Below are 27,360 nucleotides of genomic sequence, written 5' to 3' on the forward strand. Positions count from 1 at the left end.
GGTTAAGTATCGGACTCAGTTTGTAGGTTCTACCCCGGCATAGGGCTCTGTACTGACAGCTCAGAGCCTGGAGCCTGCTTCCAATTCTGTGTTTCCTTCTCCCTCTGCTCCTCCCCCACTCATGCTCTGTCTCTCAAAAATAAATAAATGTTAAGAAAAAAAAAAAAAAGGCTAACCGCCTGCCCGGGTCCCATGCATTCCTCCTTCTGACGACTTCCACATTCGTCCTCCTGCCCGGGGATCACCCACCTGCAGACCTCTCGGCTCGTCACCACCTCCAGTGACTTTCCCATATTGTTTTCGTATTTCCCGCTTACCCCTTCCCCAGACTCCTGGGGGGTGGGGAGTGTGTTTCCTACTTGTCTCCCTTCACACCCTCGACACAGGCGAGGGTAGGACAATTTTCTCTCAATGAGGACACAGGCTTAAAAGTAGTCAGCGGTGGGTGGGGCCAGGGAAGCGGAAGTCCTCCACCACCAGAGGAAGTCTCCCAGGCCTCCCAGCCCGACCTGATGCGGTGGAAAGAAGGCCGAAAGTTGGCCAAGAAGCACCCTCTGCTCCCGCCAGGCCACGGGAAGCAGGAAGGGTGTGCAGCGGCTCTGCCGGGGGATGGTGGCACCATCTAGTGTCTGCTCTGAAAGAAGCATCCGTGAATGCTAGACGCAAGGCCTGGCCCTGGGGCTCCTGGGGACCTCCAGGTGCCTCACTGGCTCCTGCTTTCCAAGTTAGGGTGAGCGGCCGGCCGGCGGAGGCTTACCACTGTGTCACCGCGTAGTGTGTACAACCTGTGTCAGCGTTGCACTGGCCCAGGTGTTCCAGTGAATGTGACGGCTGTGCCTGGTATAGGGCTCTGGCTCCCGGTTTGCCCTGCGCGTCATCAGCATTGTCATGAGCACCCCGGAAGTGCCCGCTGTAAGCAGCTCCAGCACACAAAACCGGTGGTCCCAAGACCCCAACAACCCACGCGGCTGGACCAGGCCCTAACAAGGGTGAGCGCGGGCACAGCGGCCAACAGGAATCCAAACTGTGCTGATGGGCGGCTCCAGAGGTCAGGGAGAAATGCCAAGAGCCGGCCTGGCATGCAGCGCTCCAGGATTTGGGGAGGCCAGGATAAGCTCAGGGGACCATGGTGGGGGAAAGGCAGGCCGCAGAGAGCTCCAGGCATCTGCACATGTGACAGCTGCTGAACCGAACCAGGCAGCCTTCTTTCCTGCTAGACTTGTCGTGCTGGTGCCTGTATCCGGGCAGAAGTCCTTGCTCTGTGTCCACCATCTGCTCCGTTCCTGGAGTCAGGCTAGCAGGTAGTGAGCATGCCGTCACCACTGGGACTGTGTTGTCATGGTACCTGATCCACATGCTGGTGTCTTCAGGCCTCCCTCCCTCCCCAGCACTGCGCTGATATTGGCTCTTCCCCTGGAGACACAGAGAGCTGGCAGGAGACTGAGGCAAGGGAGGCCCTCACTCTCAGGGGTGGCACAGGCCCAGGCCCAAGCCCAAGGGGGATGCCTCCCTAACTTTTGCACCATCAACACCTCCCTCGAGTCTCCCTAGTCCTGGCCCTGGAGGTTATAGCAGTAACACTTTAATTGACTCAGGTCAGGAGTTAGAGACAGGATCAAATGCAGGGGAGAAGAGCTTCCAACATGGGGGAATACAGGAGAAAAGCGGCTCGTAGACAAAGAAGTGAAGTGAGGCCGGGCAGCTCTGAAACAGGATCAGAAATCCACTGACAGGTACAGGCCAATCATGGAGGTTCACACTGAACACAGGAAGGGGAGACACACCTTTGCCAGGCCTGGGTCCACGTCAAGCCTCTGTCTTCTGCCTTGGAATCTGAACAAGCTAGAGTCTGAGCACATCCTCCCCTTACCAAGCTGGAGACACCACTCAGCTCTGATCCCCGTCCCTTCTGCTGGTGGCTTCCAGAGCGCGGGCCCTTGAGTCCTCCATTCCTCGTGTTGGCGGTCCCTTCCCGTGGCAAATCTAGCCCCTTAGCAGCTCCGTGGGCTGGCTGGTGTTAGGTCAAGAGGCTTGCATCAGCCACGTCTGTGGCGGTTTCCATAGTCTTGCCCCCAGTGGGGGTGTGGGGAGAGCTCTTTGGGAATCAGCTGGGGCCCTCCAAGCTTCTCTTCTAATCAAGGCCTCATATTTCTTTATACCTGCAGAAGAGAGAGGCAGTGGAAGAGAAAGTGAGGCACAGGTTAATAAGCCAATGGTGGGGTGGGGAAGGCAGGTTTGTAGGGTCCCTTAATAATTACCTCTCATCCCTATTCTCTCCTATTAGAGCTCCCTCTCACCTCTTCAGCTGAAACTAGCAAGCCAGGATAACAGCGAAAACCTTATAGCGTTTGTACCACATCAGACAGTTTTACAAAGAGTATCACACACCCCGTCTCATCTCAGCTTCTGATCAAACTTGGGTATTTAGGGATTCACGCCTCCATGTTATACACAGAAGGATGTGGAGGCTCAAGGTCTTATAAATTAAAGTGAGCAGAGAAGTCAGGATTGCCCTGGGATTTCTGGTTCTGGGCCCTAGCAAGCCCCTCCGTTCCCCCACACACTGGCCTTCTGCAGAGAAGGCCCAGCCTAGGATGGCAGCAGTATAGAGAAAAGCAGACTCTGCTGGGGCCAGCGGAAGGCCTTAGGCACATTCCATGAGTTCTGAGCCTCTCATCTAGAGCCGAGAGAACCAACCTATCCTGGGTGTGGAGAGGTAAGTGGGTCTGCCTGAAGTCAGACTCAGTTCCAGGCACAAAGCAGATGCTTAGCTAATATGCAGCCCTCTTTCCTGCTTCCTTTTTCCCCACCCAGCCTCCCCTCAGGCCTGGCCCAGGGAAGGCGGATGGGAGGAGCATGGGTCCCCCTGCCCTCTCCTCCAGGGCTGGCCCACAGGTACTCTGCTCAGGCCTCCTGCTCTCAGTTCCTCTCCCCCTGAACCTGGAAGACACCATCCTTAAGGGGAAGTGCTTCCTCAGATACGGTGCTGGTCACCATGACCCCAGGGGCTTCAGCCACACATTTACCATCCAGGACCAGGTCCATGGCTCCGGCCAGTGCCTCATTAGCCAGAGCCTCCTGCCCAGAAGAAGAGCCAGAAAGGCCAGAGAGAGCATTACCCACAGCACCAGCACACAGCCCAGCCTCTTGCGGGCTCTGGCTCAGCCACTAGCCTATTTGTGCAGTCTCCACACCCACCACCACTGGGCAGTACACAGAGAACACCCCAGGCCAAGGCTTGATCGGAATTTTCTTCCAGAGGCTTTGATTGGTAGTTGCTTTTTTCTGCACACCCCAGGCAGAGGGGCCAGATGCTCTTGGTTTCTGGAGGCATGGACGGCTCAGAGGCCGAGCTCAGAGGGAAAACGGTTTCCCTGGATCCTGCCTCTGTCCTCAGGGTTCATCCAAAGCCCTAAGGAGAGGAGTCTGGCAACCTCTGTGGCAGCTCAGGCCCCTTAGGAAACAGGTTCCAAGCACCATGCTCTGCTCGGGAGATAGTCTTTGGAGCTGGCCCCCAGGAAAAAAGAGAAAGTTGGAAAAATCACAGTGGAGGAGAGAGGATTTGCATGCAGGCCCCACTCTACTGGCACATTAGTCACCTACTTGAAGAAAATACTCACAAAAGTCATGGGACTTGAGGAAAATACTATCGCGGGTGGGTTAGGGCCAGACTAGAGCTATGGAGACATATGGGGACAACAGAGGACACATTAGCAGGATTGGGGATGGGGAGGGCGCCATGGAGCACATCCAGGGTCTGGCTCCACTCTGGGCTGCAGGTGGGCTCAGACTGGGTGCTGAGCAACTGAGCACTGGTTTTAATGCCCACAAGAGGTGAGGTTGGGGAGGAGGGGCTATAGCCGTCTGGAGGACTCACCCTCTGTCTCTGCCCAGGGATGACTTCCAGGCGAGGATCTCTTTGTACACCAACCGGCAGAGGAGCTGTGGGAGTTCGAGGCCCCAAGGGAAGGGAGGGAAATGTTAGCAATGAACACGTGGTTAGTCCCCAGTGCTATGGGATCGGGGGTTGGCAGGAAGGAAGTTCACAGGCACACAGTTTCACCTGGCAGGGGCTCACCCATGGGAGGAAAGTGGCTCTGCATGAAAGGCAGCTGTTCTCATGTTCCAGAGCCCCTTGTGGCCAGTGCTTTGGACTCCCAGGTTCAAGCCTGGCAGGACAGGACATTCACCCCAATACCCATCTGTCTACCCCAAGAACTCATACCAAGCAGGCCAGAATGTCGGCAGAGATGAGCATGTAGAAGACATTGTTCCAGCCTGTGGGGGAAATAAGGCCAGCCAGGAGGGGACCCAGAGCCGCACCTGCGAAGAACACAGTGTCAGAGGAGGGCACCCAACAAGGGGCCCTGAGCCTCCTTGCCCACCTGAGGGCAGAGTTCCAAGAAGTGTGCTAATGACAAGGCTCAGGGCCCGACTGCCAGGAGCCAAAAGCTAGAATCACAGACCTATGGACCCAGTGCCATCGATGATGGCCGTGACAGTGGAAAGTGCCTTCGCGTTGCCTTTCAGGCTCTGGTGAGTTCCCTGGGGAGAGAGAACAGAGTGGGGAGGCCCAAATGGAGGGACAGCACCAGGCACGACCAGGGCTGGGAGTGGGCTAACTAACTTGGAGAAAAGTAGCAACTGGGGCTTGGAGTTGAGAGGAAAGGCTGGGGCCCATGGCGGATTCTGAAGGACTTTGAGGATCTCATATGCCCCAGGGAGGGGGTGGGGATGTGGGGAAATGGACCTGGAGTCCCCAGGCCCTGTCTGAGCTCCCAGAGTCATCCCTGGCCCCAGAGGGGAGCCCCCTTACCAGGTCAGCAGAGACTGCAGTGGTGATGAGTGCATAAGGGCCATTGACCAGGGCCCCACAGATGATCAGCATTACTGAGGCAGAAACAGAGACAGCTGGTTAGGGATGAGGGGCCACCAGCAGCCCCAGCCCCAAAGCAGGTGAGACCATCTCCTCCAGGCATCAGGCTGAGAACCTCGACTTCCCTTTGCCTCCCATTGATGCCCCCAAGCTTCCTGGGGTGCCCCAGACAATGCTTCTCCTGTGGGCTGGCAGGACTTGCATCCACGCCCTCACCTATGGAGTTGATAATCCCATTCTGACCAATGAAGTTATACAGGAACATCTGGGAGGGGAGAGAGGAGAGACAGTCATGCCCTGGCTTCCCCATGGGCTGCCCGGGTTTGATGGAGCCCAGAAGTCTGGCACACCCTCTCCTGCCAGGGAACCTCGGAGGTCACCTTACTCCTTTTCCTTCTCAAACCCAGACCTCTGGGTCTTTAAATGTCCCAGGGATGGAGGGTCTAACACATGGTAATCGACTGCTGCCCTCTTCTCAAAAAGGTTTCTCTCATATCTAACCTTAATTTCCTATACTCTCCTTGGCCAAGAACTTTAGCAGCTGGCCTCCTCCTTCTCTGCCAAGGCCACATCATCGCTAATCCCTTTCCAAAATTCTCAGTCCAAATCCTCTTTCCTGTGCTCACCTGGCTTGTCCTCCCCTGGGTGTGCACAGGGATGTACACACACACACACAGAGACGGGCATGTGCATAAATGCCTGGGTGTGCACACATTTCAACAGCCCGCATGAGTCCCTGTGAGCACGTGTACTTCGCTCTTGGGGTGATACACACCATCGGGGCAGCCAAGATCAGCATGACGCAGCACGTGGTGGCCCTGCCGTTGGTGTAGTCGGAGATGAGCCCCGCCATGATGCCACCTGGAACACAGACCAACTCACACGCTGCTGCCCCAGGTATGGCCATGGCCCCCCACCACATGGGACCCCAAGCTTGGCCCCTTCCTCTACCCACTGCTAGCCTGGGCACGGGCAGCCAGAACCAACAGAGCTCCTCCCTCTGAAGCCCTTCTAGCATCCATTGCTTATGGGAAGATCAAACTTAAGAGGCAACTGTCTTAGGGCCACCCAGCAGGCCAGGAGCTGCCCAGGTCACATTGCTTTGGACCTGTCCCATCCTTCTGCACCCACACAAGAGAAAAGGAGAATGCAGCCTGAGGCAGAACAGGGCAGGGCCTCACCTATGATGCCACCAACATCGAAGAGGGTAGACAGGTCCCCAGCCTGTTTGGCACTGAAGTGAGCTATGCAAAACAGAAATACGTGGTCAGACCTGGGGGCTCAGAGCAAATGTCCTGGAGCACCAGCACCATAAAACCCCTACAGAGTGCCTGATCCGGTCCCACCACCTCCTTTTTCAGATGAAGGAGTGAGGACCCATGGGGAAGTCATTGGCCAGGGTCGCAAGTAAGTCTGCAGCACTTTGGGACTGGACCCCCTTTCTGACCCTCCACCCCATCCTGTAATTCCTTCTCCCCCTGCAGGTTGGCCTTGATCCCTCAGAAAAGCCTTCCCCTGAAAGCACTGGGCTCTGGCCCCTAAGAACCCTGTCCCACTGGGCCACCTTTACCCTGAGGACACAACTCTCACTGAGCCACAGCTCAACCAGCCACATTCCTGCTCTGCTCCTGAATAACCAGCCTTCTCCAGGAGCCTTCCCACCCATTTGAGGTCTCTGCTAATAAACTGGGCCAGGAAGGAGACTCACAGGCAAATGGGGACCTCAGGTCCCAGCCCTTGTCCTAGTATTAGAAAAAGGAATGTCTAGAAGCTTGAATTGTAGCTTAACCTTCGAGGTTGACTCATACTCTGAAGTCAGCATCAAGGCCACAAAACAAAGAGTCACAGTGTCCACAGAGCCGCCCTGGCGCTCTTCCTCTGTCTTTGAGAGGGGCCCTGTGACAGGGCTGTTGGGCAAGATATGGGCTGGGATTTGGCCTTGCGGAACCTGGTCTTGCGGCATCCCATGCAAAGCAAGCACAGCGCATGTAAAGCAGCCGCGGCCCTCTCTCAGGGCTTGGAGGGAGCAGTGCATCCCTGGGGCAGAGGGCCTCCTCCCTGGCAGAGCTCTGCAGGCAGGAGAGAGGGGGCCCAGAAGGAGGGCAGTGCAGCTGACCCGGACACAAGGCATCAACTGCAGGAGGCTCCCGGCAGCCCCTGGGGAGAAGAGAGCAGGTGGGGGGCGGGGGGGGGGAGGCACGGGTAGCTCACTAGGTCCTCTTCCTGGGGTTGCGGGAGGCAGTCATGGGCACACCTTTCCTAGCACCATCCATCCTACTCATCTGGGAGCCAAGCAGGCCTGAGCTGCATGCTCCTCTACTTAAGGCTAGAAAAGATGTTAGGCAGGGTTACAGAACAAAACTTGGAGTTCCTAACCTCCAACTCAGGTCCAGGGGAGGAAAGGTGGCTGGAATGGGGGTCTTTGAGGCCATGTACAAGGTCTAACTCCCTACTTAAACAAAATTTTTTTAAAAGTCTCCTCTTGCCCTACGAGAGGTTCAGCAGACATCCTGCCCGTACTCTGGAGTCATGTACATCACATGACAGGTTTCCTCTCCCTACCAAAGATGGCCTTGGCCTCATCAGAGACCCCATCCTCACCTCTTGTTCCCCTTGAACTTACCCACATTGAAGATGTAGAGGGGCAGCCAGTAGAGGAAGGTGTAACTGACCAGCTTGGCAAAGAGCAGACACAAAGAAAACTCGACCACACCCTGGAGAGCATAACAGAAGACATGATGGAAGAGATACAAGAGATCCCTGGCCCAGGGTAGCCCCAGGAGCTGGCTCAGCACCCCCCGCACTGCCGCCACCTGGCCACAAAGCAGCCTCAAGTATGCTTCCAATCTTAGTGAAAGCAATGTGCCTGTGTTCCAGTGCCCTGTCAAGGCAGGCCTCCCATACTACCCTCTCCAACTTGGCTACTCACCCTAAGCCTCTCATGTAGAAATTCTGGAAGCCATAGATCACCCTGAGCATCCCCCCATCTCTTGACCTCCAGCAGAGAACTCGAGAGAGTCCCCCATGTCCCTCCATTCCACAAGCTTCTCACCGGGATCCGGAGTGCCCCGAGGAAGCTGATGGCAGCAGGCTGAGCGCTTGGCTCCTTGGAGCACCCGGCGGCCGTCTCCAGGCTGCTCTCCTTGTTAGTGTAGGGACCACTCGCAAGGTCCTCAGGGCTGTGCTGGTTCTCTTCCAGCCCATCCTGAATGGAGATGAGCCCTTGCTGTTGGCACATCCACGCACCACCTCCCACCAGCCAGAGGTATAAGGCATGTGAGAGGTAGGGGTTCCCAGGCTGGAAAAGGTATGCACCCCTCTCCTGGACTGAGCCACCATCCAGCCAGCCCCAATCAGGGTGTCAGGGAGCCAACCCGAGGGCCTGACACTGAGCCTAGGAGGTTACCATGGGTGCACGGGCCCCTCCTCCAACTCCCTAGTCTCCTCTGGGACCTGTCCCTGAGGATGGACTGGCAAGGCAGGGGTTGGGCTGGGAGTGCTCACATTCATGTGGTGCTGGGGAGGTGTGCAGTCCACATCTTCGGGGTCTGAAAAACACAACCTGCTAAGAACCTTCCCGGCAGGCCAGACCCCCACTCCCTAAGGTGGCCAGCCTACTTCCCAGCATGACAGAGCCTGGACCCTGGGCCCGGGGAGACATCTTCCAGGCCTGGCTTCCCTCACAGCCACCTGTGTCTGGGCTGGGCTCAGACTGGGTCCTACTGCCTTGTGGACTTTTGCTCTCTTGCTACAAAGTGGCCACGCTGGCTGGTCTAGCTCTGTCTCCGAACGCCGTCAGGGAATGGGGAAGAGGACAGCGGATGGGGAGTGTCCCCTCAGCCCCACCTTCCCCTGCTCACGCTTCAGAGTCGGCTGGCACTTGCGGGCACAACTACAGGCCATGCAGCCTAACTGCACGTCTCACTGACACCTGAACCAACCCCCGGCCCTGGGAACTAGATGCTCTTCTTATTTAACAAAGGAGAAAATGGAGGCCCAGAGAGGTAGTCTGTCCTGGGCCACCCACAGGTCCTCTGGCTCCAGGACCAGTAGTCCTCCCCCTAGAGCCAGTTGCCTGCTCTCAGACCCCAAGAGGAGAAGTGGGAGGCTCAGTTCTTAGCCCTGTGGGGAGGGAGGGGTCCACTCACATTCGATGAGAAAGAGGAAGGTGATGACACCCATGGCCGCCGTGATGATGCCAGGCACCACGAACGACAGGCCCCACTGCTCGTTCACCCAGACGCCAGCGATCAGGGAGCCCAGGATGTTGCCCACAGATGTGTGTGAGTTCCAGATGCCCATGATGAGCCCCCGCCTGAAGGGGAGGGAGGCATGACAGGGAAGGGAAGGGGTGAAGACTCAAAAGCTAGCTGCCTCCAGCCGCCAGGCCCAAAGACAACCAGTCAGGGAGGACAGGAAGGCTGGCCTGGTGTCAAGCAAGTGACAGCAAGGCCTGGGGTCCTGCTCCCCTCTGCCGGCAACCCGGGAAGTGCACACAGGATAGAGCCCCCCACGCTCACCCCCTTATCCTATGGCCGCTGGTCCTCCACCAGGGCCACTCTGCCTCCAGGGGACATTGGCAAAGTCTGGAGATTTTGCACTGGCCCAGCCCTGGGGGTGGGAGATGGGGGGAGGGGGGTTCTGGCACCTAGCAGGTAGGTGCTACTGAACACCCCATAGTGTGTGAGGTGGCCCCACAGCAAATGTGATCCAGCCCCGAATGCTGGTCAGGCTGAGCTGGACAAACTCTGCTCTAAAGCAACTTTTTTTCTTTTTTGCACAAATGCCAGTTCAAGTACAAAATCATAGTGACAATAATACTAATAAAGGTTTAATAGGCTTAATTTTTGTCTTCATGCAAAATGAAAATTTGTTGTGAGGAAAAGGCCTTACTAAGGTCTGTCTTTATGGATTAAAACCTTATCCATGAGCCAGTCAGTACTGCTTTTTAGTCACTACACGTGACTCAACGTGAAAGTCAGCAAGACAAACACAAGTTTCTAGGCCTTCACCCTGAAATCATACTAGAGGCCGAGAGTGGCCTCCTCACTCCCCGGCAGCCCTCCCGGGGTACCCCCACCCCTCCTCCCTCGCCACACTCACTTCCCCTTCCCGAACCAGTTGCCAACGCAGGTCACCACAGAGGGCCAGCCTGTGGTCTGGACAAGCCCATTACAGATCTGCAGGGAGACCAGAAGTAAGTGGGACAGGCTGGGCCTGACCCCTCCCAGGCCGAGGCCCACACTGTGAGTGCCCCCTTCCCTCACACACACACTAGTGCCACAGGTTGGTTTCTCCTGGGGCCTGAGATCCTTCCCTGCAGACTGAGCCCCTCCGGCATCTCAGGGACCGCGGGGCAGTGCTCAGGGCAGACTTTCGGAGGATCTGTGTGACCGTAGGACCCCGAAGCTCAACGGAGGAGCACTGGGCTGGGAAGGAGTTATTCCCAGCCCAAATCTGCCACAATCTGGGGGTCTCCGGGAAGGACCAGCAGCCTCCGCGATCCTCCCCATGATCGAGCAGAGGACTGAATGTAAGACGGAGGCGTGTACCTGGATGAGCACAAAGTACCAGAGCATGTGGATGTTCCAGAAATATCCCAGGCCAAAGAGTGAGGTGAAAAGGCCACTGAGCAGCATTCCAGCCGAAAGGTAATAACGGAGGGGGAGCCGCTCCCCAAAAATCCCGCTGGAAAAGAGAGAGTAGGATTTGTGGTTCATCATCACCCTCTGCTCTACACTCTTCAACGCTGCCACCCACTTCCTCCCTCGCCACACCACAGACATGGCACTGACCCGGGTGGCCACCAATGACCTCCATGTTGCCTGCCACATGCCAGGGATGCTCTTGGGCCTCCACTCATTGGACTTCCCTGCCTGGCTGCCACTGTTGAACATGCTCCTTGAAGTGCCTCCTTGGCCTCCTCCCCTCGCTCCCCTCAGCTGACCACAGGACATTTACTTTCCCTGGGGGGGCAGTTTCCTGCACCAGTTTTATGGTTTTAACTACCACCTAGATAAAAAATAGTTCTAACCACATATTTTCCATCCTGATCTCTCCCCCTGCGGAACCACACCCAGGTGCCTTCTGGACATCTTAACTTGGGTGCCCCCAAATGTCTGCAACTCAACACTAAGACTGAATGCTCCCTCCTCCTTCCTCGTTCAGTCCCTTGGCCTGCACCCCTCATCTGAGTGAGTATGGTACCCCCATCCTTAGCCCCTCCAGCCAGAGACCATGGAGCTTGCTGTTTCCTGCCTCCCCTCCCATGCCTCACAATTTTGTCTCCAAGACCCTGCCTCTTAAACTGTTCCCCAGGGCGTCAGCTCTCTTCATCTCTATTACTGCTGTTCTAACTCAACCTCTCAAAGCGCATCTGGGCCCCTGTCAAATCTGTTCCTTAGCAGGAGTGAGCAGGCTTCGGTCTTGTCCTCCTTTAACACTATCTTCCATCCTACCCAGAATGATCCGTCTGAGATGTCTGCCTACACCTGACCACCACACCCCTGGGGACCAGCCACCATGGCTGTCCTGTGCCTGCATCTGGCACACAGCAGCCTGGCTCTTCAGCCTCATGTCCTACAACCACTTCAAATTTTCCATTCTATTTTTAAAGCTGCTATGAGCGCACCCCCAGCCAGATTGCCCTGGTTCACACCTGCCTTTTTTTACCTGTGCTCTTCCTTCTCCCCAGCCACTTCTCCACTGCTCTTCCTCAGTTCCAGTATCACCTCGTCCCAGAAGCCTTCCCTCACTCCTCTTCCCTGATCCTAGGCGACATGAAGGGACTACCCCTGGGCCCCAGCGTGGCCTGCCGCCACCCCCATCATACAGCCACCACACCACTTTGTAACCAGCTGCTGATGAGTGGAGCACCTCCATTAGGCCTCAGGAAGCAGTACCCTACCTTGTTCATCTTTGCCTCTTGCAACAAACACTGGGCTTATTATGTAAAAGCCATGCTCACTGGGCTAATTTAGGCCCAGGACAGGACGGTGGTTTTGCTAGCCATCTCTATGTCCAGGGCCGCCCTTGAAGGATCCCAGTTCAAGACAAGGTGTATTTGTCCAGCCGCACCACCACCACCGCTGTCATCTGAGAGCATAACCTCAGAAGGAGCACCCAGGAAAGACTTTCCAGGAAAAGAAGCGACTAAAAGTGGGAGTCTGCCAGGTGACGGAGGAGGCCGGGTGACCTTGGTGAAGAAACGAGAATGGCCAGGGGCTGGTGCTACGTGCCCAAGTCTTGGTCTCATTTCCACCTGAGGGAGCCATTGGCTTTTTTCACTTCAACCCCGCTGCCTGCAGGTTAGCCAAGGGGAGGCAGCAGCTCTGATCCTCGCGGACTCTGGGACAGTCACGGGCTCTGCCAGTCTCATACCTGATAAACATGCCGATGGCATAGGCCACAAGGAAGGCGTTGTCCACAGCCCCCAGTAACTCCTTGTAGTTATTCTTGTCTGAAAACAGACGGCAGAGACAGAAAGTAGGTGCTTGGCTGCCCCTGTGAGAAGGCCTCTCTGGCCCTGAACAAATTCTTCCTGGGGAGGGGAGCTGGGGAGTGGGGAAGAGCAACACGCCCTGTTCCTACCAAATGGAGCCCAGTCGCACCACGTAGTGTCATTGAGACTGTGGCTGTCGTTAACAGGCTTGATCAGCTCCGAGCAGTTCTGGTGCAGACGGCTCTGAAGAGGCAATAGGATGCACGGGTCAGGGGTCCTCTCCCAGGCTGAGAGCCCACTCAGCCCGGAGAGGAGCAAGCAATCTCCCTCCCCAACCACACCAGCACCACTACCTCCCCACTGGGCTCCATGCTCTTTTCTCCTCCACGGCCTCCTGCAGGAACTGGTCATGGGGGCCAGTGGCCACATCAGACCCTCAATGAAGGGCAAGGGGAATCTATGAGCAGAGCCCAAATAGCCCGGGGTCCCTGCCCTCTCATTGACCCACAGCCAGCAACACTGCTGTCAAAAGGAACACGCAGGGAAAGTTCCCTGGGAAGACCAACTACTGAGAATGGGGCTTGGCCATTTGAAGGGGTCCCCTCCTGACTATGGTTAAGGGAATAAGGATGGTTAGGGGCCAAGTTCCAGACCATTCTACTAGAGTTTATTTCTGCTGGGGCCCAGCATCTCCTGCCTTCTTCCTTACCACCAGGCCAGCCTCACCTTGACAACACTGATGGGCTTCCTGGACATGTGATAACAGGTATAAATAAAGAAGGTGAGCAGCAGGATGAAGCCTCGGAACCTGCAGGAAAAGGCAGGCATCTGGGTTAGCAGGAAGTTGGCCTTGATCGGAAGCTCCAATATAGTCTCCCACGGGCTCCCTCCGGCAACCCCAGGGCCTCAGCACCACCAACTCTCTACCTTCAGGCTCCCCTCCAGACAGTTCCATGGACAGAGGCCAAGGCGAGAGTAGGAACAGATGCCCAGAGTCCAGGGCACTCAGCAAGCAGCAGAGCTGGCTGAGTACCAGCACCCTAGATGACACAAATCATGCCTGTCCCTCCCCCACCCCCAACTCTTGTCATTCCCCATCATCCCTATTGTCCTTTAACCTCATGAAGGTCAGGATGCCTCTGTGTGTGCCAGTATGAGACATAGTGGCAGCGAAAGTAGAACTGTTGTTCATAAAAATATCAGAAACAGTGGGAGCAGGTGGGAAGTGGACACTGGAGCAGGGTTTGTCTCTAAGGTGGGCTCAGTGCTCCTCTCAAGCCTTGAACGCAGCAGAGCAGTACCTGCTGCAGTCCAGTTAGGGCAGGAGCCAACAATGGAAAATCTGGTGATAGAATCCACATCCTCTTCCCAGGCCCGGTCTAGTCTTATCCCACTGGACAGAAGGATCATTCTTTCCATCTGTGGCTCACATATCACACGTACTCTCCTACCCCTACTTCTCATCCTGAGGACCAGACTGGGATGGAAAGAACAGCTCAGCCAGGCACTGCCGAAGTTTCCACCATATGCCCGGCCACTGCCCTTCTCCTGAGGGTCTGGGGAAAGGGCCTCCATGTCCTGAGTCAGCGTCTGCGTCCCCAGCAGAGCGTCAGCTGAGCTGAGTCAGCCTCAGGACCCAGGAAGTATGTGGAAAACAGACCTCAAAACAGACCCCCAACCCAGGAAAAAAGGCCAGGCATTCGGAAAGAGCCAGAGCCTTGGTTTATTCACGATCTCACAGAGACGGGTGGGGCAGGGCCGGAGGGCCCATCCCTCAGCTTCATGAACCCAATGGGCAGGACACCAGAGGTTTACTCTGCCATCTTTAGGGATCTGCCTCCAAACCCCAAACTCACTTCCCCCAAACATGTCATGAAGGCTACTGCTTGTGAAATACAGGGAATTTCAGAAGAGTCTGAATTTAGGTTGGGCTCCCAGGCCCCTTCTTCCTTCACCCTGAACTTGAGCTTCCTACCTGGGTTCTCTGACTCCATTCTCTCCACTACCTCACAGTGCATCTTCTTTTTTTTTTTTTCTTTTTTTTTTTACAGTGCATCTTCTGAAGAGAATGGAATTACACATGCACCCGCTCTGTTACCTGGCTAAACATTTTTTCAGTGGCTCTCCATCCTTTTAAGAATGAAGTTCCAACTTGTTAGCCTGGATTTTATGCTCCTCTACAAACAGGTCCCTCTGGCTACCAGTTCCCGATGGTAGATCACAAAGGTCCTTCAGGGACTTGAGCCTGGGAATGTGGGGTTACTCCAAATGACTGTCACAGTGACTAACATCGGAAGGCTTAGTGGCAGCAGTTTTCCAGGTCCCATCAATCGGCATATGCTTCATAATTCCCAGTTCAGGGACTTATAGAATCTGGGGGGGGGGGGTAGGTGCTCAGCTGACCTTCTTCAAAGAGTAATGGATGAAAGAAAACTACAGCCCTACAGATAACCAGTCCAGTGCCCTGGCTGGAAGCTTCATGGTCCAGGAAAAAAGCTAAAAGCTTTGAGCGATGCTTCTAATACACTGTGTAACCAAATGCGAGTTCCTAAGTCTTTTCTCCCTCTGGTTTCCTCATCAGTTGCACATGGATGATAGCACCGACGACATCTATGTCAAAGACAGGTGAACACAGCATTTCTCTCACCCTAGTCCCTAGGTCCCTGTTGTGCCATCTTTAAGAACCCCCCTCCCTGCCTTCCCCTCCCTCCCCTCCTCCCTCCCTACCCCCAGGGCTCAGCTGAGCCTATCTTGACTGCTACATGGATACAGCCACCGACTATGGAGACGAATCAGATTTCCTCTGCCTCTGAAAGATCCCCGAAGCCCCACTGAGGCTCCCGACTCTGACTGTTGCCCTGTGATAGGCCCAGCATGAGGAAGGCCTTTGTCAGCTACAGAGCCTGGTGTTCCCTGGGAAGCCTTCGCAGGAGCTGGTCAGAGCCAGCGAGGGAACCAGAGGTCTGGCACAGTTCCCAGCCACCCTGCTCCTCCCACACGCACTGCCCACCATCACACTGCTTCAACTCCAAGCTTGCGATGTGATGGAGCAGAGACGCTGGTCTGCGGTGGCCTGCCCACATGCTCCCTTGGGAGCAGACCAGGGGGACCCGCAGCAGCCCACACTGGTATCCTCCTCTGTGAGATTCCAGCCCTGCCCTCCTCCAGGGGTCTGGCCTGCCCTTTCTCCCAGCTCTGACCCCAACCTCCAGTAGAAAACCTGAGACCCAAGAGAGCAGAGGGGGCCTGATTCTGGGGGTGGGGGGCAGGAGTCCTCAAACATCCTGTGATGCCAGACCCGGCATGGGCACCCCCTGGGGCTTCCTCCCTGGACCCCAAATAGGCAGTGGATGAGCTCAGAATCTCCTGGCTATGTGGGCAGAGCATCTGCTAGCCCAGTCTGCCTTCCATTCCACAGGCCCCTTTCCATTCCATTCTGCCTTAGCAGCTATTCTGGGAAAAGGTCAAGGTGCGCAGCAGTTCAAAGGGGACTAGGGTCGTGGATCGGGTGAAGGGCTGAGCTAGGCTGATCCGAAGGCCGCCAAACTCATGGTCTCTCACAGGAAAGATAGCTGATGGGCTCCTGGGCATGAAGAACCACAAGTTTCACTTCTCTTCTCTTGAGCCCTTTCTGCAGAATCAAGAGGCCCCAGGAAGGGAGCAGGGAAATACACACAGCTGGCCCGGGGTGGGGGGTGGGGGGGGCTCCGAGGGGACGGATGGCAGCCCAGGTGGCAGGCCAGCCTGGGAAAACAGGCCAGGCACGGTGAGGGCCCTGTACTGTTCCAGGTGAGGCTGGCTGTCCGCCACCTTCTAAGTCCTTGTTAGCAAAAAGTGGCACTTTGCAGAGTCCCACCTCCCCTACCCAATACTGGACACTCAGTGATGGGGCTAGATGGAGAGGCTAACGAGCTATCTCTGAACTATTAGCTGACAGTCCAACTACTGACCTTATCAAGACTTTGCACTAGGACTTCTTCTGAGGTAAGGACAAGGAACAATGCGTCCCAAAGCAGCAAGGAGTTAAAAACAAACAAAACCCCCAAAGGACCGATTACCACCACCAGTACAACAGCAACAACAAAACCCCCCAAGAAACTGCACAGTAATGGGGTGTTGGCCTTGGGAGATGGTGGAGAGGAGGCGCCCTTTCCCAGTAGCTACCCAGTCACCCCCCAGTACATGCATCCTGCCTCCTTGCTTTGCAGCCACATTGCTACCCCACAGCCCTGTAAGGCTAGTCGCTCATTAACCATTCCCTACCTCCCCCTGCCTCAGTCAGGGGCTGCTAGTCAGGGTCTAGGGCTGCTCAGGAAGCCATGTGACAGGCGGGTGGGCTGTGGCTGCAGGTGAGCTTGGCACTTGCCCTGAGGAAATGGACTCGGTGGCCTGTCCTCGGATGTGCCTGTTCTGGGACTCAGCAGATCTGTAAAGGATAGACGCTGAGAACAGTAAGAACCAGGCTGATGGCAAGAGTGCTGCCACCCCACCGAGCGCTGCCACCCCACCCCCTGCCGCATCCTCCACGGCCACTGGGAGACATCCCAGTAGGGGAGGCCAGCCCGGAACAGACAGCATGGGGCAGAGCCCTGAGCCAGGTCTCCCAGCACACAGGATGGGACAAGAACAGGCCATGTCTGGGAGGGCCTGTCAGGACTGAGGGCACAAAGCCCTCTTGGGGGCAGAAAGTCAACCCAAGGGATCCTCTACTTGCTACCCTTCCTCCAGCTGGGTCTCAGCAGCTTGCTCTGAGAGATCAACCTGACTCAGGGCTTGGTCCCAAGGTCCTTTCCAGCCATTGGCAAGTAGCCACAAGAGGCCCAAGACTTTATAGGCTAAATGAAGAGCTAAGATAATGATCACTTTTAGGAAAGAGGAAAGCTTTGAGAGGAAGCTCTGTAAGGGAACAAACAGAAGGAAAAGACAAGGCTTTAAGCATGATGTTTTGTTTAGGCAAGTGGAAAACTCTGTAAGAGTGGGGAGAGTTGGGTTTGGAAGAGGTGGCCAATGCTATGCAGACAGAACAGATGGAGATGTGCCGATGGTGGTGGAGCTACAGTCCTGCCTGGCAATCTTCCTCTCAAGATTCTCTACAGACCTAGCCTCATCCATCCCTCTCCGGAGCATGAAGGATCCAGGACAGGAGGTCTGAGTCAGAGGCCAAAAGGAGAGCAGCGGTACTGCCCATGCCCACCTCCATCCCCGCCCCACAACCCACACACCAACTCAGGGACAGCCAGATGGGGGAGTGGTGGACTTCGGGAACTCTACCCCTGATGTCTGCCCTCAATTCTGTTGTTACTTTGGGACAGCTCCACTCTGCCCTCAGTGCTCGGTACAGTTTGACTGGAAGAAATAAGGCCTTGACAGACCATTCCAGACCAGTTCATGGGCTCTAGGTCAGACAGCCCCCACCCGAAGCCAGGGAGGTACCAATCTGCTCAGTAAGAAGGGAAAGAGGAAACAGTAGGGAGGAAGAGGAAGCAGAAGGTAGCAATCACGAGTGGTGGTGCGGGGGGGCGGGGGGGGACCACCACAGGGTCATATGCTCTCAGCCAGCTCTGACCCTGAGGGGCCCCAGGGCATGAGTGCAGGAATAATAATTTTCCCTCCGGTTTCTCCTCCCGGATCTCCAATTCCTTTCGAGAGCAGTCCATTACCACCACAACTCATTTTAAGGAGCCCTTTCTGGGGGTGCCTGGGTGGCTCCGGCAGTCAAGCATCCGACTTCAGCCTAGGTCTTGATCTCACCATTCCTGAATTCGAGCTCCACATTGGGCTCTGCTGATAGTTCAGAGCCTGGAACCTGTTTCCGATTCTGTGTCTCCCTCTCTCTCTCTGCCCTTCCCCCATTTGTTCTCTGTCTCTCTCTCTCAAAGATAAACAAACATTAATTAAAGAAAAAAAGAGCCCTTTCTGCTGCCTTTCCCAAGCACTTTTTTGCAGTTACCAGAAAAATCAAAGACAGTGCTATTTAGGCAGCATCTGAGGCCCCTCACCTGAGGCCATGATGGAACAGGGAAAAGAACGTCAGACTTAGACCCAAAGAGGCTGAGTCCTGCTGCTCGCTGTGGCCTTGGGCAAGTTGTTTAACTCTCTAACCCTCAGTGTGATCTTCTTTAAATAAGATAATAAACTCCTGCACACAAGACTGTTACAGGATTAAGTGAGATGTAATGGATGTGGAAGCATCTGGCGTACAGCGGGTTCTTGGGATGCATTCGAATGTCTCATGTGTCTACTAAGTGTGGAATCTCCGGCATGAGAGCCACTTAGTAGAGCTGCAGCCACCAGGCAGCCTCGGCCTCTCCAGCTCACACGGCAAGGTTAGGGTGTGGGGAAAACAGTGGCGTGGGAGTTCACAGCTCCCCACTTCCTGCCTGCCTGAAGCATTCCTCCTCCCTGTTCCTGCTCATCCAGCGCATCCTCCTCCCACAGACTTCTCTTCTCCTTGTCCTGAGCAGCTCCTCGTCACAGGGCCCCAGGAAATGGGCCCCTAAGCACCAGCCACAGTCATCTCTGGTAAGGTGCCCACGTTGCCAGCTGCCCCCAGACATGCCCACGCAGACGCTAGCTCAGAAGGCAGGGCAGCAGCCCAGTCCAGGGCTGGGATGACTCTCAGCCATGAACGAACTGTCCACCCATCCTGACACAGAGGGGGAAGGGCAGTCCTATCAGCTTCCTGGGCAGAAACTTCTCCGTCTCTGACTTTGCTTGTACACTTCCGGTTGCCTGTCCCTCTCGGCCTCCTCTCGAGGGACTGCTCCCTCCGCCCCCTCCGCCTCTGCTGCTGCAGGTCCACCTAGTTAGTCCTGGGTAGACTGGCTGTCTCCACTTCGGGGCCTTTGCTGGTTCCGTGGCCTCTGCTCTGTAAACCTCCAGACCCACCAAGTCCAATGCTACCTTTCCCTCCCGATGAGGCTGGGTCAATCCCTCTCTCTCCACAGAACTGCCCAAGCACTTAGCAATGACCACGGACTAAATGTATGCCTGGCACTGGGCTAAGTGCTTTAAATGTCTTCTCATGTAACCTCCCCAAAGCCCCACGGTACAGGCACATTGTCATTTCCATTTTGTGGACAAGGACCAGGAGCCTTTAAAGGAATTAAGTGATTTGTGTGAGGCCAAAGGGCCCTGCACTCTTTCCCCTCCCCCGCTCTCACTCGGAGGACTGCAGAAAGACCGGGGCTGGGGAGTCTGGCCGAGCTGGATGCAAACTCCAGCCCAGTCACATCCCAGCTACGTGGGGTCAGACAAGAACGTAACTTCTCTGTGCCTCCTTATACCCATAGGTTGGGTGGCGAAGCAAATCATCACCTGGCAGTGAACTACAAATAAACAATGTCTGGCACAAAGTAGTAGAAAAAGTGAGAATAATAGTCAATAATTAATGTAGAGCCAGTGTTTAACAGGTGCCTGGAACTGGTCTGAGTACTTTATACACTGTACCTCACTTACTCCTCACGACAGTCTTGTGAGGTAGGCATTACTAGCACCCTCACTTCAAAGACAAGGTACCCAAAGCTCAGAGCCAATCCACACTCTGGTGTCCTCATCGAGGGAAGTCTGGCTAGGTCGGCTTTCTTCACTCCTGCTTAGTTAAGACGCCCTCCTCCGGGACCTGTGAAAGCATTAAGTCTGGGAACAGCACGCATCCTCTCGCCAGTTTGTCCTTAGTCCCAGGAAGGCAGGACTATGTCTTCATCACTGTGGGCCTCAGAGTTCAAAATAACAGTGTTCCTCTCGCAGGAACTACATTACTGTTTGGTGTTTGATAGGAGTCCAAGCCTACACTCATCAGGAAAGAAGTAAAAGAACACTCACTGAGTGCCCTTCATCAGCCAGCGGAAGTCAAATATTTTCACACATCATGATTATCCTCAGGAGCCCACTTGGTTGGGGGACGCCTGGGTGGCTCCGTCGGTTAAAGCGTTGACTCCATTTCGGCTCAGGTTGTGATCCCACAGTTCCTAAGTTTAAGCCCCATGTCAGGTTCTGCACTGACAGCACGGAGCCTCCATGGGGTTCTCTGTCTCCCTCTCTCTCTCTGCCCCCGCCACCCCTGGCACGTCCTCTCCCCCTCTGTCTCAAAAATAAAAGAAACATTTAAAAAAAGGTCACCTGTTTTTTACTGATGAGGAAACCAAGGTTTAGAGAAGTCAACTGCACAAGGCACACAAATTCAATCCAAATCCATCTTAAATCTGGGAGATGTTGGAGAACATAGGACATAGTTGGAGTAACACTTTCAAAAGTATGTAAATGACACATGTGGTTGTATAAAGCTGTGTTATGTGTACTCATGGGCTCTTCTAAACTGCTGGTATGGGGGCATCTCGGTGGCTCAGTCAGCTAAGCATCCAAATTCAGCCCAGGTCATGATCCCACAGTTCATGAGTTCGAGCCCTGCATCAGGCTCCGAGCTGTCAGCTGAGCCTGCTTTGGAGTCTGTGTCTCCCTCTTTGCCCCTCCCCCACTCACGTTGTCTGTCTGGCTGTCTCAGAAAAAAATAAACATTTAAAAATGTTTTAAATGCTGGTGTGGACAGGCTGTTTACCGTTATCTACCCTCCCAACCTTCATTTCCTCTAAAATACAAGTTATTTGGTTTAAGGATATCGTTAATATATATGAATGAAACTCTGTTAGAAACAACAGTGGCAGATAGGTACAATTTGGCATATACAGTGATGAGATGTATTTTTGTTGATTAAGAAGAATAAAAAGGAAGTTTTATCCAAAAGTAAAATGACTGGTCATTCCAGAATAAGAAAGGACGATGAGAGACAAAATCTGACTAGATAAATGGGTAGGTTTGTGAAAAGAGAATTTGACTTGCCTTGGATTATAGTATGTGCAAATGATGAGTCTGAAAATAAGTGATTATGTTAAAATTTTGTTAAAAGCTGGCACGGTTTTTATTTTATTCATATTATTTTCAAAAAGAGGCTGTGGTTCTTTTAATATCAAATATGTCCAAAGTAGAACTTGGTTTTCTGTCTGTTAAAATGACAAAATTTTCTTGAATATTGGTTATTGGTTTGCTCTTAAAGAGAGGTTGTAAAATGCTAATCTCTTACCTCCTGTGTAATCTGCCTAGATATCTGGCAAAAATTCTGTGTCTTCACAGAATAACCTTCCATACCTTTCAAAACAAAGATTTCCCACTTAGGAAGTAACTTAAGTTTCCTTACAATGTTGCCTGCGTTGTTTTTCATGTGTTAATGTCACTTTCAAATGGGTAGACAAGGACTGTTTCTTAGGCACTTGTGATACGCATTCAAATGTCCTAACAACTTTTGATTTTTGCCTTCCCCAAATCAAGTCCTACACGTGAAATAAAAGCAAAATTTCTGAGTATCTTTTATCCCTAAACCTATCTCTGAGATGTCTAAGAGGGCCCCTGGAAGATCACAAAGATTTGTTTTTTTCACGTTTTAAAAAGAGAGGTGCTACAAATAATTAGGTTTATTGGGTATGTTGCTACTGACCAACTGCGTGGAAATACCTGTGAAATCAGAAGAGACTCAGCCTCCTCTAGGTTAAATTTCTCAAGGTAACAGGTTATTATTTACATAAATATTTTGCAAATTACATGCTGTATGAGAAGTTTCTACAGATCTCTCAGTGCCCTCTGGGCCCACGATCTGCGGCCAGACATCAGCACCCCGGTGGTGCTTTGCCTAATGATCACAATATGGTGTGACCAGTCATGATTTCCATTATGATTTAAAATGTTACCTGGGCTGCAGTCTACTTTAACTTGAAATTAACATCTTCTAGGTCTGTGATTTTCAACTCGATGCACATCAGACTTTCCTGTGGTGCTTTATTAAAATACAGATGTGAAGGGGCAGCTGGCCAGCTCAGTTGGAAGAGCATGCAACTCCTGATCTCAGGGCCGTAAGTTCAAATCCCATGCTGGGCATAGAGATTACTTAAATAAACAAAACATGGATGCGCAGGTCTTACTCCAGACTTACTGAATCTCTTTAGTTGATATCCTTGGTATATCCTTGGTATATTCTATAAATTATGTCTCAGGATGTTTAACTATCTCAAGATTTTTTTCCTCTATAAAAACTGTGTTCATTCATTTTTATAAATCAGATGCAGTGTTCACCATCTTCTTTGAATTTACCTTACTATGTTTTTAAGACATTGTCTAGATGTTTAATGGACTATTTTGCTTTACTTATCTCAGGAACAACCAAATTTCCTGGTTAGCTGCATTATTCTTGTCATGATTTCTCATCAAGTTGTTCACATTTGAAAATTATCGTAATAAGTTAATTCATACCTTTTTAGGTCTCTGTAACCTACAGACAAGTTTTTGTTTCATTCTGCTGCTTCCTAAAGGCTCTTCAGTCGGCTATAAGCCAAAAGTTTTATCTTTACCAATGAAGAACTAACTATTTCAGAAAAAACACTGCACCGGGCACTTTTTCTTGAGTACAGGCTTCTCATGGCACTGCTCACACATCTCTAAGAACATACTAGTGGACAGAGTCAGCGTCCCAGAACCCTAGCGAGGAAGCAGATAGGTCTATGAGATTGCTAACCTGAGATTCAGTGGAACAAGACTTAATCAGACAGCCCTAAATGAACCGATAAGGGATGGCTGTCATGTATGTCTGGAATATTCTTAATGTTACAGTGTTTGATGATATGTAAGGAAGCCCTCGCTAGTTCTTTTTCAGCTACTGGTAACCCATAACACATTAGTACATTCTGTTTGTGTAAACTGAGATGAAACACTTGCAGGTATCTTATTCTCCCTACCTGACCACCATGACCCCGAAATTCAGAAAATTTTGAGTCTTCCTGCTTTTCATAGCAATACGGCTATTAGCAAAAGTTCAATCAGAATTTATCCTTTAAAATTTTTTTATTTTAATTTAATTTTTAAAGTTTATTTATTTATCTTGAGATAGAGAACATGAACAGGGCACGGGCAGAGACAGAGGGAGAGAGAGAGAATTCCAAACAGACGCCATACTGGCAGCGCAGAGCCCAGTGCGAGCTCGGCCTCACGAACCGTGAGATCATGACCTAAACTGAAATCAAGAGTTGGATGCTTAACCTACTGAGCCACCCAGGTGCCCCTGTCTTTTTTTTTTTTAAACCAGGATGTAATTAGAAAAATTAATTATATAACCAAGGCTTGGCCTGGACTATCATATTTGACAATGATAATCATTTAATCCGATATAACCAGCCCCTTTTAAGGAACTAAGGCTGACTACATGGAGCCAATACTAATAAAACCCTCCCAAGAAACCTGACTTACTGTGTTCTCTTACAGGCAAATAAGGAAGGCTATCTCCTGGCAGGCCCTGGAGCCTTAGGATATTTTGGGGGCTTCGAGTTAAGAGGAATTTGCCCAAACTTATAGGTACAGCAGGCAAAACCTAGTGTAAAGACCAGTGTCTTGTCTTGACTTCCCAATCTCAAAACAGTAAATAAAGAGATAGATAGATAGATAGATAGATAGATAGATAGATAGGTAGAGGCTTTTAAAAGTCCAATCTAAGATTCCTTCTGAGAACTTCCAGCAAAGGAAACTTAATGAGGTCTAATAATAGATTAACACGATTGTTGCACCTATATACATAATCAGATTGATTGTAATGAGATCAAGTTTATTTTGTAATCAACAATAATCTTTGAGACTACTTTTGATCAAAGCAGGGGAAACTGTAGGAAAAAACATGTTTCACTGGAAAACTCTGCATTATCTACAGGACACCCTTCCAAGTATTGAATTCTATCTAGCCTTTCATTGGCTTTGGGCTATAATTCTTTGAAGTGGTAGGTAACTGATAAGTCATACAAACTATGTGTATGAAATGACCGTCTCAATAGTCTTTCCACCCTCCCAACCTGTGGGAAAAAAGTTTGCCTCAAAACTTCTGATTTTTAAATGGGTGTGCCCTTTGGATTTTTTTTTTAAGGTAATTTTATTTTGAGAAAGAGAGAGAGAGCTCACATGGGAGGGGCAGAAAGAGAGGGAGACAGAATCCCAAGCAGGCTCTGTGCTGTCAGGTCAGGGCCCAACTTGGGGCTCAAACTCACAAACCAAACCATGAGATCATGACCTGAGCCAAAATCAAGAGTCAGATGCTTAACTGACTGAGCCACCCTGGTGCCGCTGGATTTTTTTTTTTAAATTGTGGTAGAATACACATAACATGAAATTTACCATTTTTAAGTGTACAGTTCAGTGGCATTAAGTCCGTTCACATTGCTGTGCAACCATCCCCACCGTCCATCCCCAGAACTTTCTTTTCATCTTCCCAAGCTGAAACTCCATACCCATCAAACACTAACTCCCTATTCCCCTCTTCCTGAACTTTCTCTTAACTGATCATAACATCTTCTGGCTCCCTCACTATGAGAAAAATAAAATCTTTAACACACGTTCATTTTTATACCCTATCAGAGTCCTGTTTTCATCTTTTTTATGAAAAATATCTTTCAAGGTCCCAAACTCAAGGAACATCAAATACATAATGTAAATGAGTGAAAAAGTGATAAGGACTGTCCCGGTGGAAGGCAGTCACGGAGTGGAAAGCCCTGGGGGTGATCAACCATCCCAATTTGCCCAGGACTGTGGGAGCTGGGGATGTAGGGTTTTCCAAAACTGGAAATAAGTCGGTCATCTTAAGAGCGCCGGTGCTCTCTAAAGGTAGTCCGCAACCCCTAGTAATACAATCTGAGAATTTAGGCCTGATGTCTATTTTTCGAGAGAAGCCAAAAATCTGGGTATGTCAAATTTTACCATTTGTAAATGATGGCAACTAACCCAATGTTTAAAAAAACACTGTGCAGACTCCCCACACCACCCCGGTGGTGGCCTCTGATGAAGAGGGGGCTGAAAGCCCTCCACTCCACCCCACACCCCAATGTGTTGTGGCCTCCACAGCCTCCCCCTACTTGGTCAGGAGGAAAGCTACTGCGGAAGCCCCGCACTCATGTTGGGGTGCTAAGGGACAGCTGAGATGGAGAGGTGTGCCCTCCGCCGGTATGTCCCTTGGGGCCTGGACACCCCATCCCCAAGGTGAGGTCCCAGGACCTCTTAGTTGTGGCTTTTGTGTTATTCAAGGAGTAGGAGAAAACAAAAGGGACACCCAAAACCCCAACACGCCCCGGCCTGCGTTCCCCAGCAAGCCAGCCCAGAGTGGGTGTGCGGCCTGCCCGGCCCGGGCACAGGCAGCTGCTCCGGGCGGCGCGCCCCCCGCCCCGGCCCCGCTCACCAGCTGTCCCTGGAGAAGGCGCGGAGGAACCAGACGCCCGGAGCCAAGGAAGACCGCATCGCGCCGGCCGGTATCCGAGGCGGAGAGAGTGGCCGAAGGAGGGGACAGAGTGGGGCGCGCGTCCGTCGCTGGCAGTCGGCCGGGTTTAAATGCCCCGCGGCCCGGCCCGCCCCGGCTCGGCGGCCGGCCGCCTGCAGCCCCCGCCCCCTTGCACCTGAAGGCCCTCGGGGTCGGACGGCGAGCACCCGGCCCGGCCGACCTCTATCACCTGCATTCTCTCGCGCTCGGTCTCCCAGCTAGGGTCCGACGGCCCTCGGAGCTTCTAGGGGCTCCTCCTTCTGCCTGGCACTTTCTGCGCACTTCCCGCCTGGGCACCGAAAGCGGCGAGCCCAGACTAGTCAGCAGTACGCGACCTCGCCTCCGCCCGCAGCCTGCCCCGGAGGCGCCCTTCTATCCTGGGAAGTGGCTCCTGACATACAGCGGGAAACTGAGGCACGCTGGGAAACCAGTACTGACCCGACACCCGGTGGTCCCCAGCATTACAGCGACCTGAGTGTGGGCGCGCCCTTAGAGCAGAGGAGGTTTTACAGGGAGTTACAATGTTGGCCCCGATTTATCTCCCAGGCCTGGCAGGGGCTTGCTGGCCCATTCAGGGCCCAGGCTGTGTATGGAGCCAGACGGGATTCTACCGTTCCCCCTTCCCAGAAAGACTGGCCTTCCACGCACTCCAGTAGGGATATTCCTGCTCTCCCTTCCGGAGGGATAGGGTTAGCAATGACGGGGCACAGAATTCTGTGCCCTTAAAAGCGCTCTTCAGGCTTGAAGATTTCCAGGGTATGTCGCCATCTATAAAAAGAAGATAACTGTGGGGCGCCTGGGTGGCTCAGTAGGTTAAGGGTTCGACTTTGGCTCAGGTCATGGTCTTACCCGTTGGTGCTTAGAGCCTCACATCAGGTTCTGTGCTGACAGCTCAGAGCCTTGAGCCTGCTTAGGATCCTGTGTCTCCCTCTCTCTCTGCCCCTCCCCTCCCCAGCTTGCGCTTTCTCTCTCTTAAAAATAAATTTAAAAAACCATTTAAAAATTTTAAAGAGAAGATATTGTGAGATCTTTGGATACGAACCCAAGGGTGAATTGTACAGGGGGAGAGAGGAAGCATTCGCTTGGAGAATAAGGTTGTTAATAGAACATAAAATAGAAACGAGTTTGCGCAAATTGGCGTTGGCCCTAACACCACACTACCCCAAACTCCTAGGGGTGGTCAGCCCTAAGTGCAAGGTCAGCAAAATAAAGCAACAATTCCACCAAACAGGTCAGGGCCCAGAACACAGAGCCTGGCTGTTCCCAGCCCTAGAATCAAGCAAAAAGACGGTAAGCAGAGGTTTTACAACCCCAAGGGCTGAGGTCTGGTGGCAGAAATGAAGACAACAACAAGCAGAGGGCAGGAGGTAAAGGGATGGAGAGGAGAGAGGAAAGGAGACAGAAAAAGCCGGTGCTAGACCAGGTATAGCACAGAGAAGTGAAACAGTGGGAGAGCATAGCGAACAGCGGCTAACTTAGTCCTTAATTATACCACTCACTGTGCCTAGATGTCCATTCATTTCATTCTTACAGGTCAGTGAGATGGGCCTTATCCATCCGGGGAGTGTGACCATGCTGGTGCTGATGTTTCAGGATGTATGATGGACCAGTTCTGGGGTCAGTAACACCCAGTAGACATCAGGCCTGAACAAAAGCAGGCTAAGTGGTAGAAAACAAACTAGAATAATGAGTTGATATCTCCAGGAAGAC

General features: G+C 52.7%; 1 protein-coding gene across 3 annotated transcripts; it reads right to left on the bottom strand.

Annotated features, from left to right (window-relative positions):
• Positions 1–1,562: 1,562 nt before the first annotated feature.
• On the bottom strand, positions 1,563–26,000 carry SLC37A2 (solute carrier family 37 member 2). Of its 3 annotated transcripts, XM_029956888.1 has the most exons (18): positions 25,573–26,000; positions 13,044–13,125; positions 12,467–12,560; positions 12,257–12,335; positions 10,429–10,564; positions 9,980–10,056; positions 9,025–9,191; positions 8,381–8,424; positions 7,929–8,081; positions 7,500–7,590; positions 6,058–6,120; positions 5,652–5,737; positions 5,093–5,141; positions 4,817–4,890; positions 4,467–4,545; positions 4,226–4,323; positions 3,878–3,942; positions 2,059–2,159 (listed from the first exon to the last, which is right to left on the bottom strand). In XM_029956888.1, the coding sequence occupies exons 1-18, from the start codon at positions 25,629–25,631 to the stop codon at positions 2,144–2,146; spliced, it is 1,512 nt and encodes a 503-aa protein (XP_029812748.1). In that variant the 5' UTR covers positions 25,632–26,000; the 3' UTR covers positions 2,059–2,143. The 3 variants fall into 3 exon arrangements, with proteins under 3 accessions (XP_029812747.1, XP_029812749.1, XP_029812748.1); XM_029956887.1 differs by lacking the exon at positions 4,467–4,545 and having other exon boundaries at positions 1,563–2,159; positions 25,573–25,999; XM_029956889.1 differs by lacking the exons at positions 4,467–4,545; positions 9,980–10,056; positions 25,573–26,000 and having other exon boundaries at positions 1,563–2,159.
• Positions 26,001–27,360: the final 1,360 nt, after the last annotated feature.

This window comes from Suricata suricatta, chromosome 11 (assembly GCF_006229205.1).
Source record: "Suricata suricatta isolate VVHF042 chromosome 11, meerkat_22Aug2017_6uvM2_HiC, whole genome shotgun sequence".
Classification (NCBI taxonomy): Eukaryota; Metazoa; Chordata; class Mammalia; order Carnivora; family Herpestidae; genus Suricata; species Suricata suricatta.

Excerpts from the sequence above, each read along its gene's own strand:
- SLC37A2 (XM_029956887.1), bottom strand. The coding sequence starts at position 25,631 with ATGCGGTCTTCCTTGGCTCCGGGCGTCTGGTTCCTCCGCGCCTTCTCC. Across the intron at positions 8,425-9,024 it reads CTTCCTCTTTCTCATCGAAT|ACCCCGAAGATGTGGACTGC; the intron begins GTGAGTGGACCC and ends TGTGTTTTTCAG. Across the intron at positions 6,121-7,499 it reads CCTCTACATCTTCAATGTGG|CTCACTTCAGTGCCAAACAG; the intron begins GTAAGTTCAAGG and ends TGTTTTGCATAG.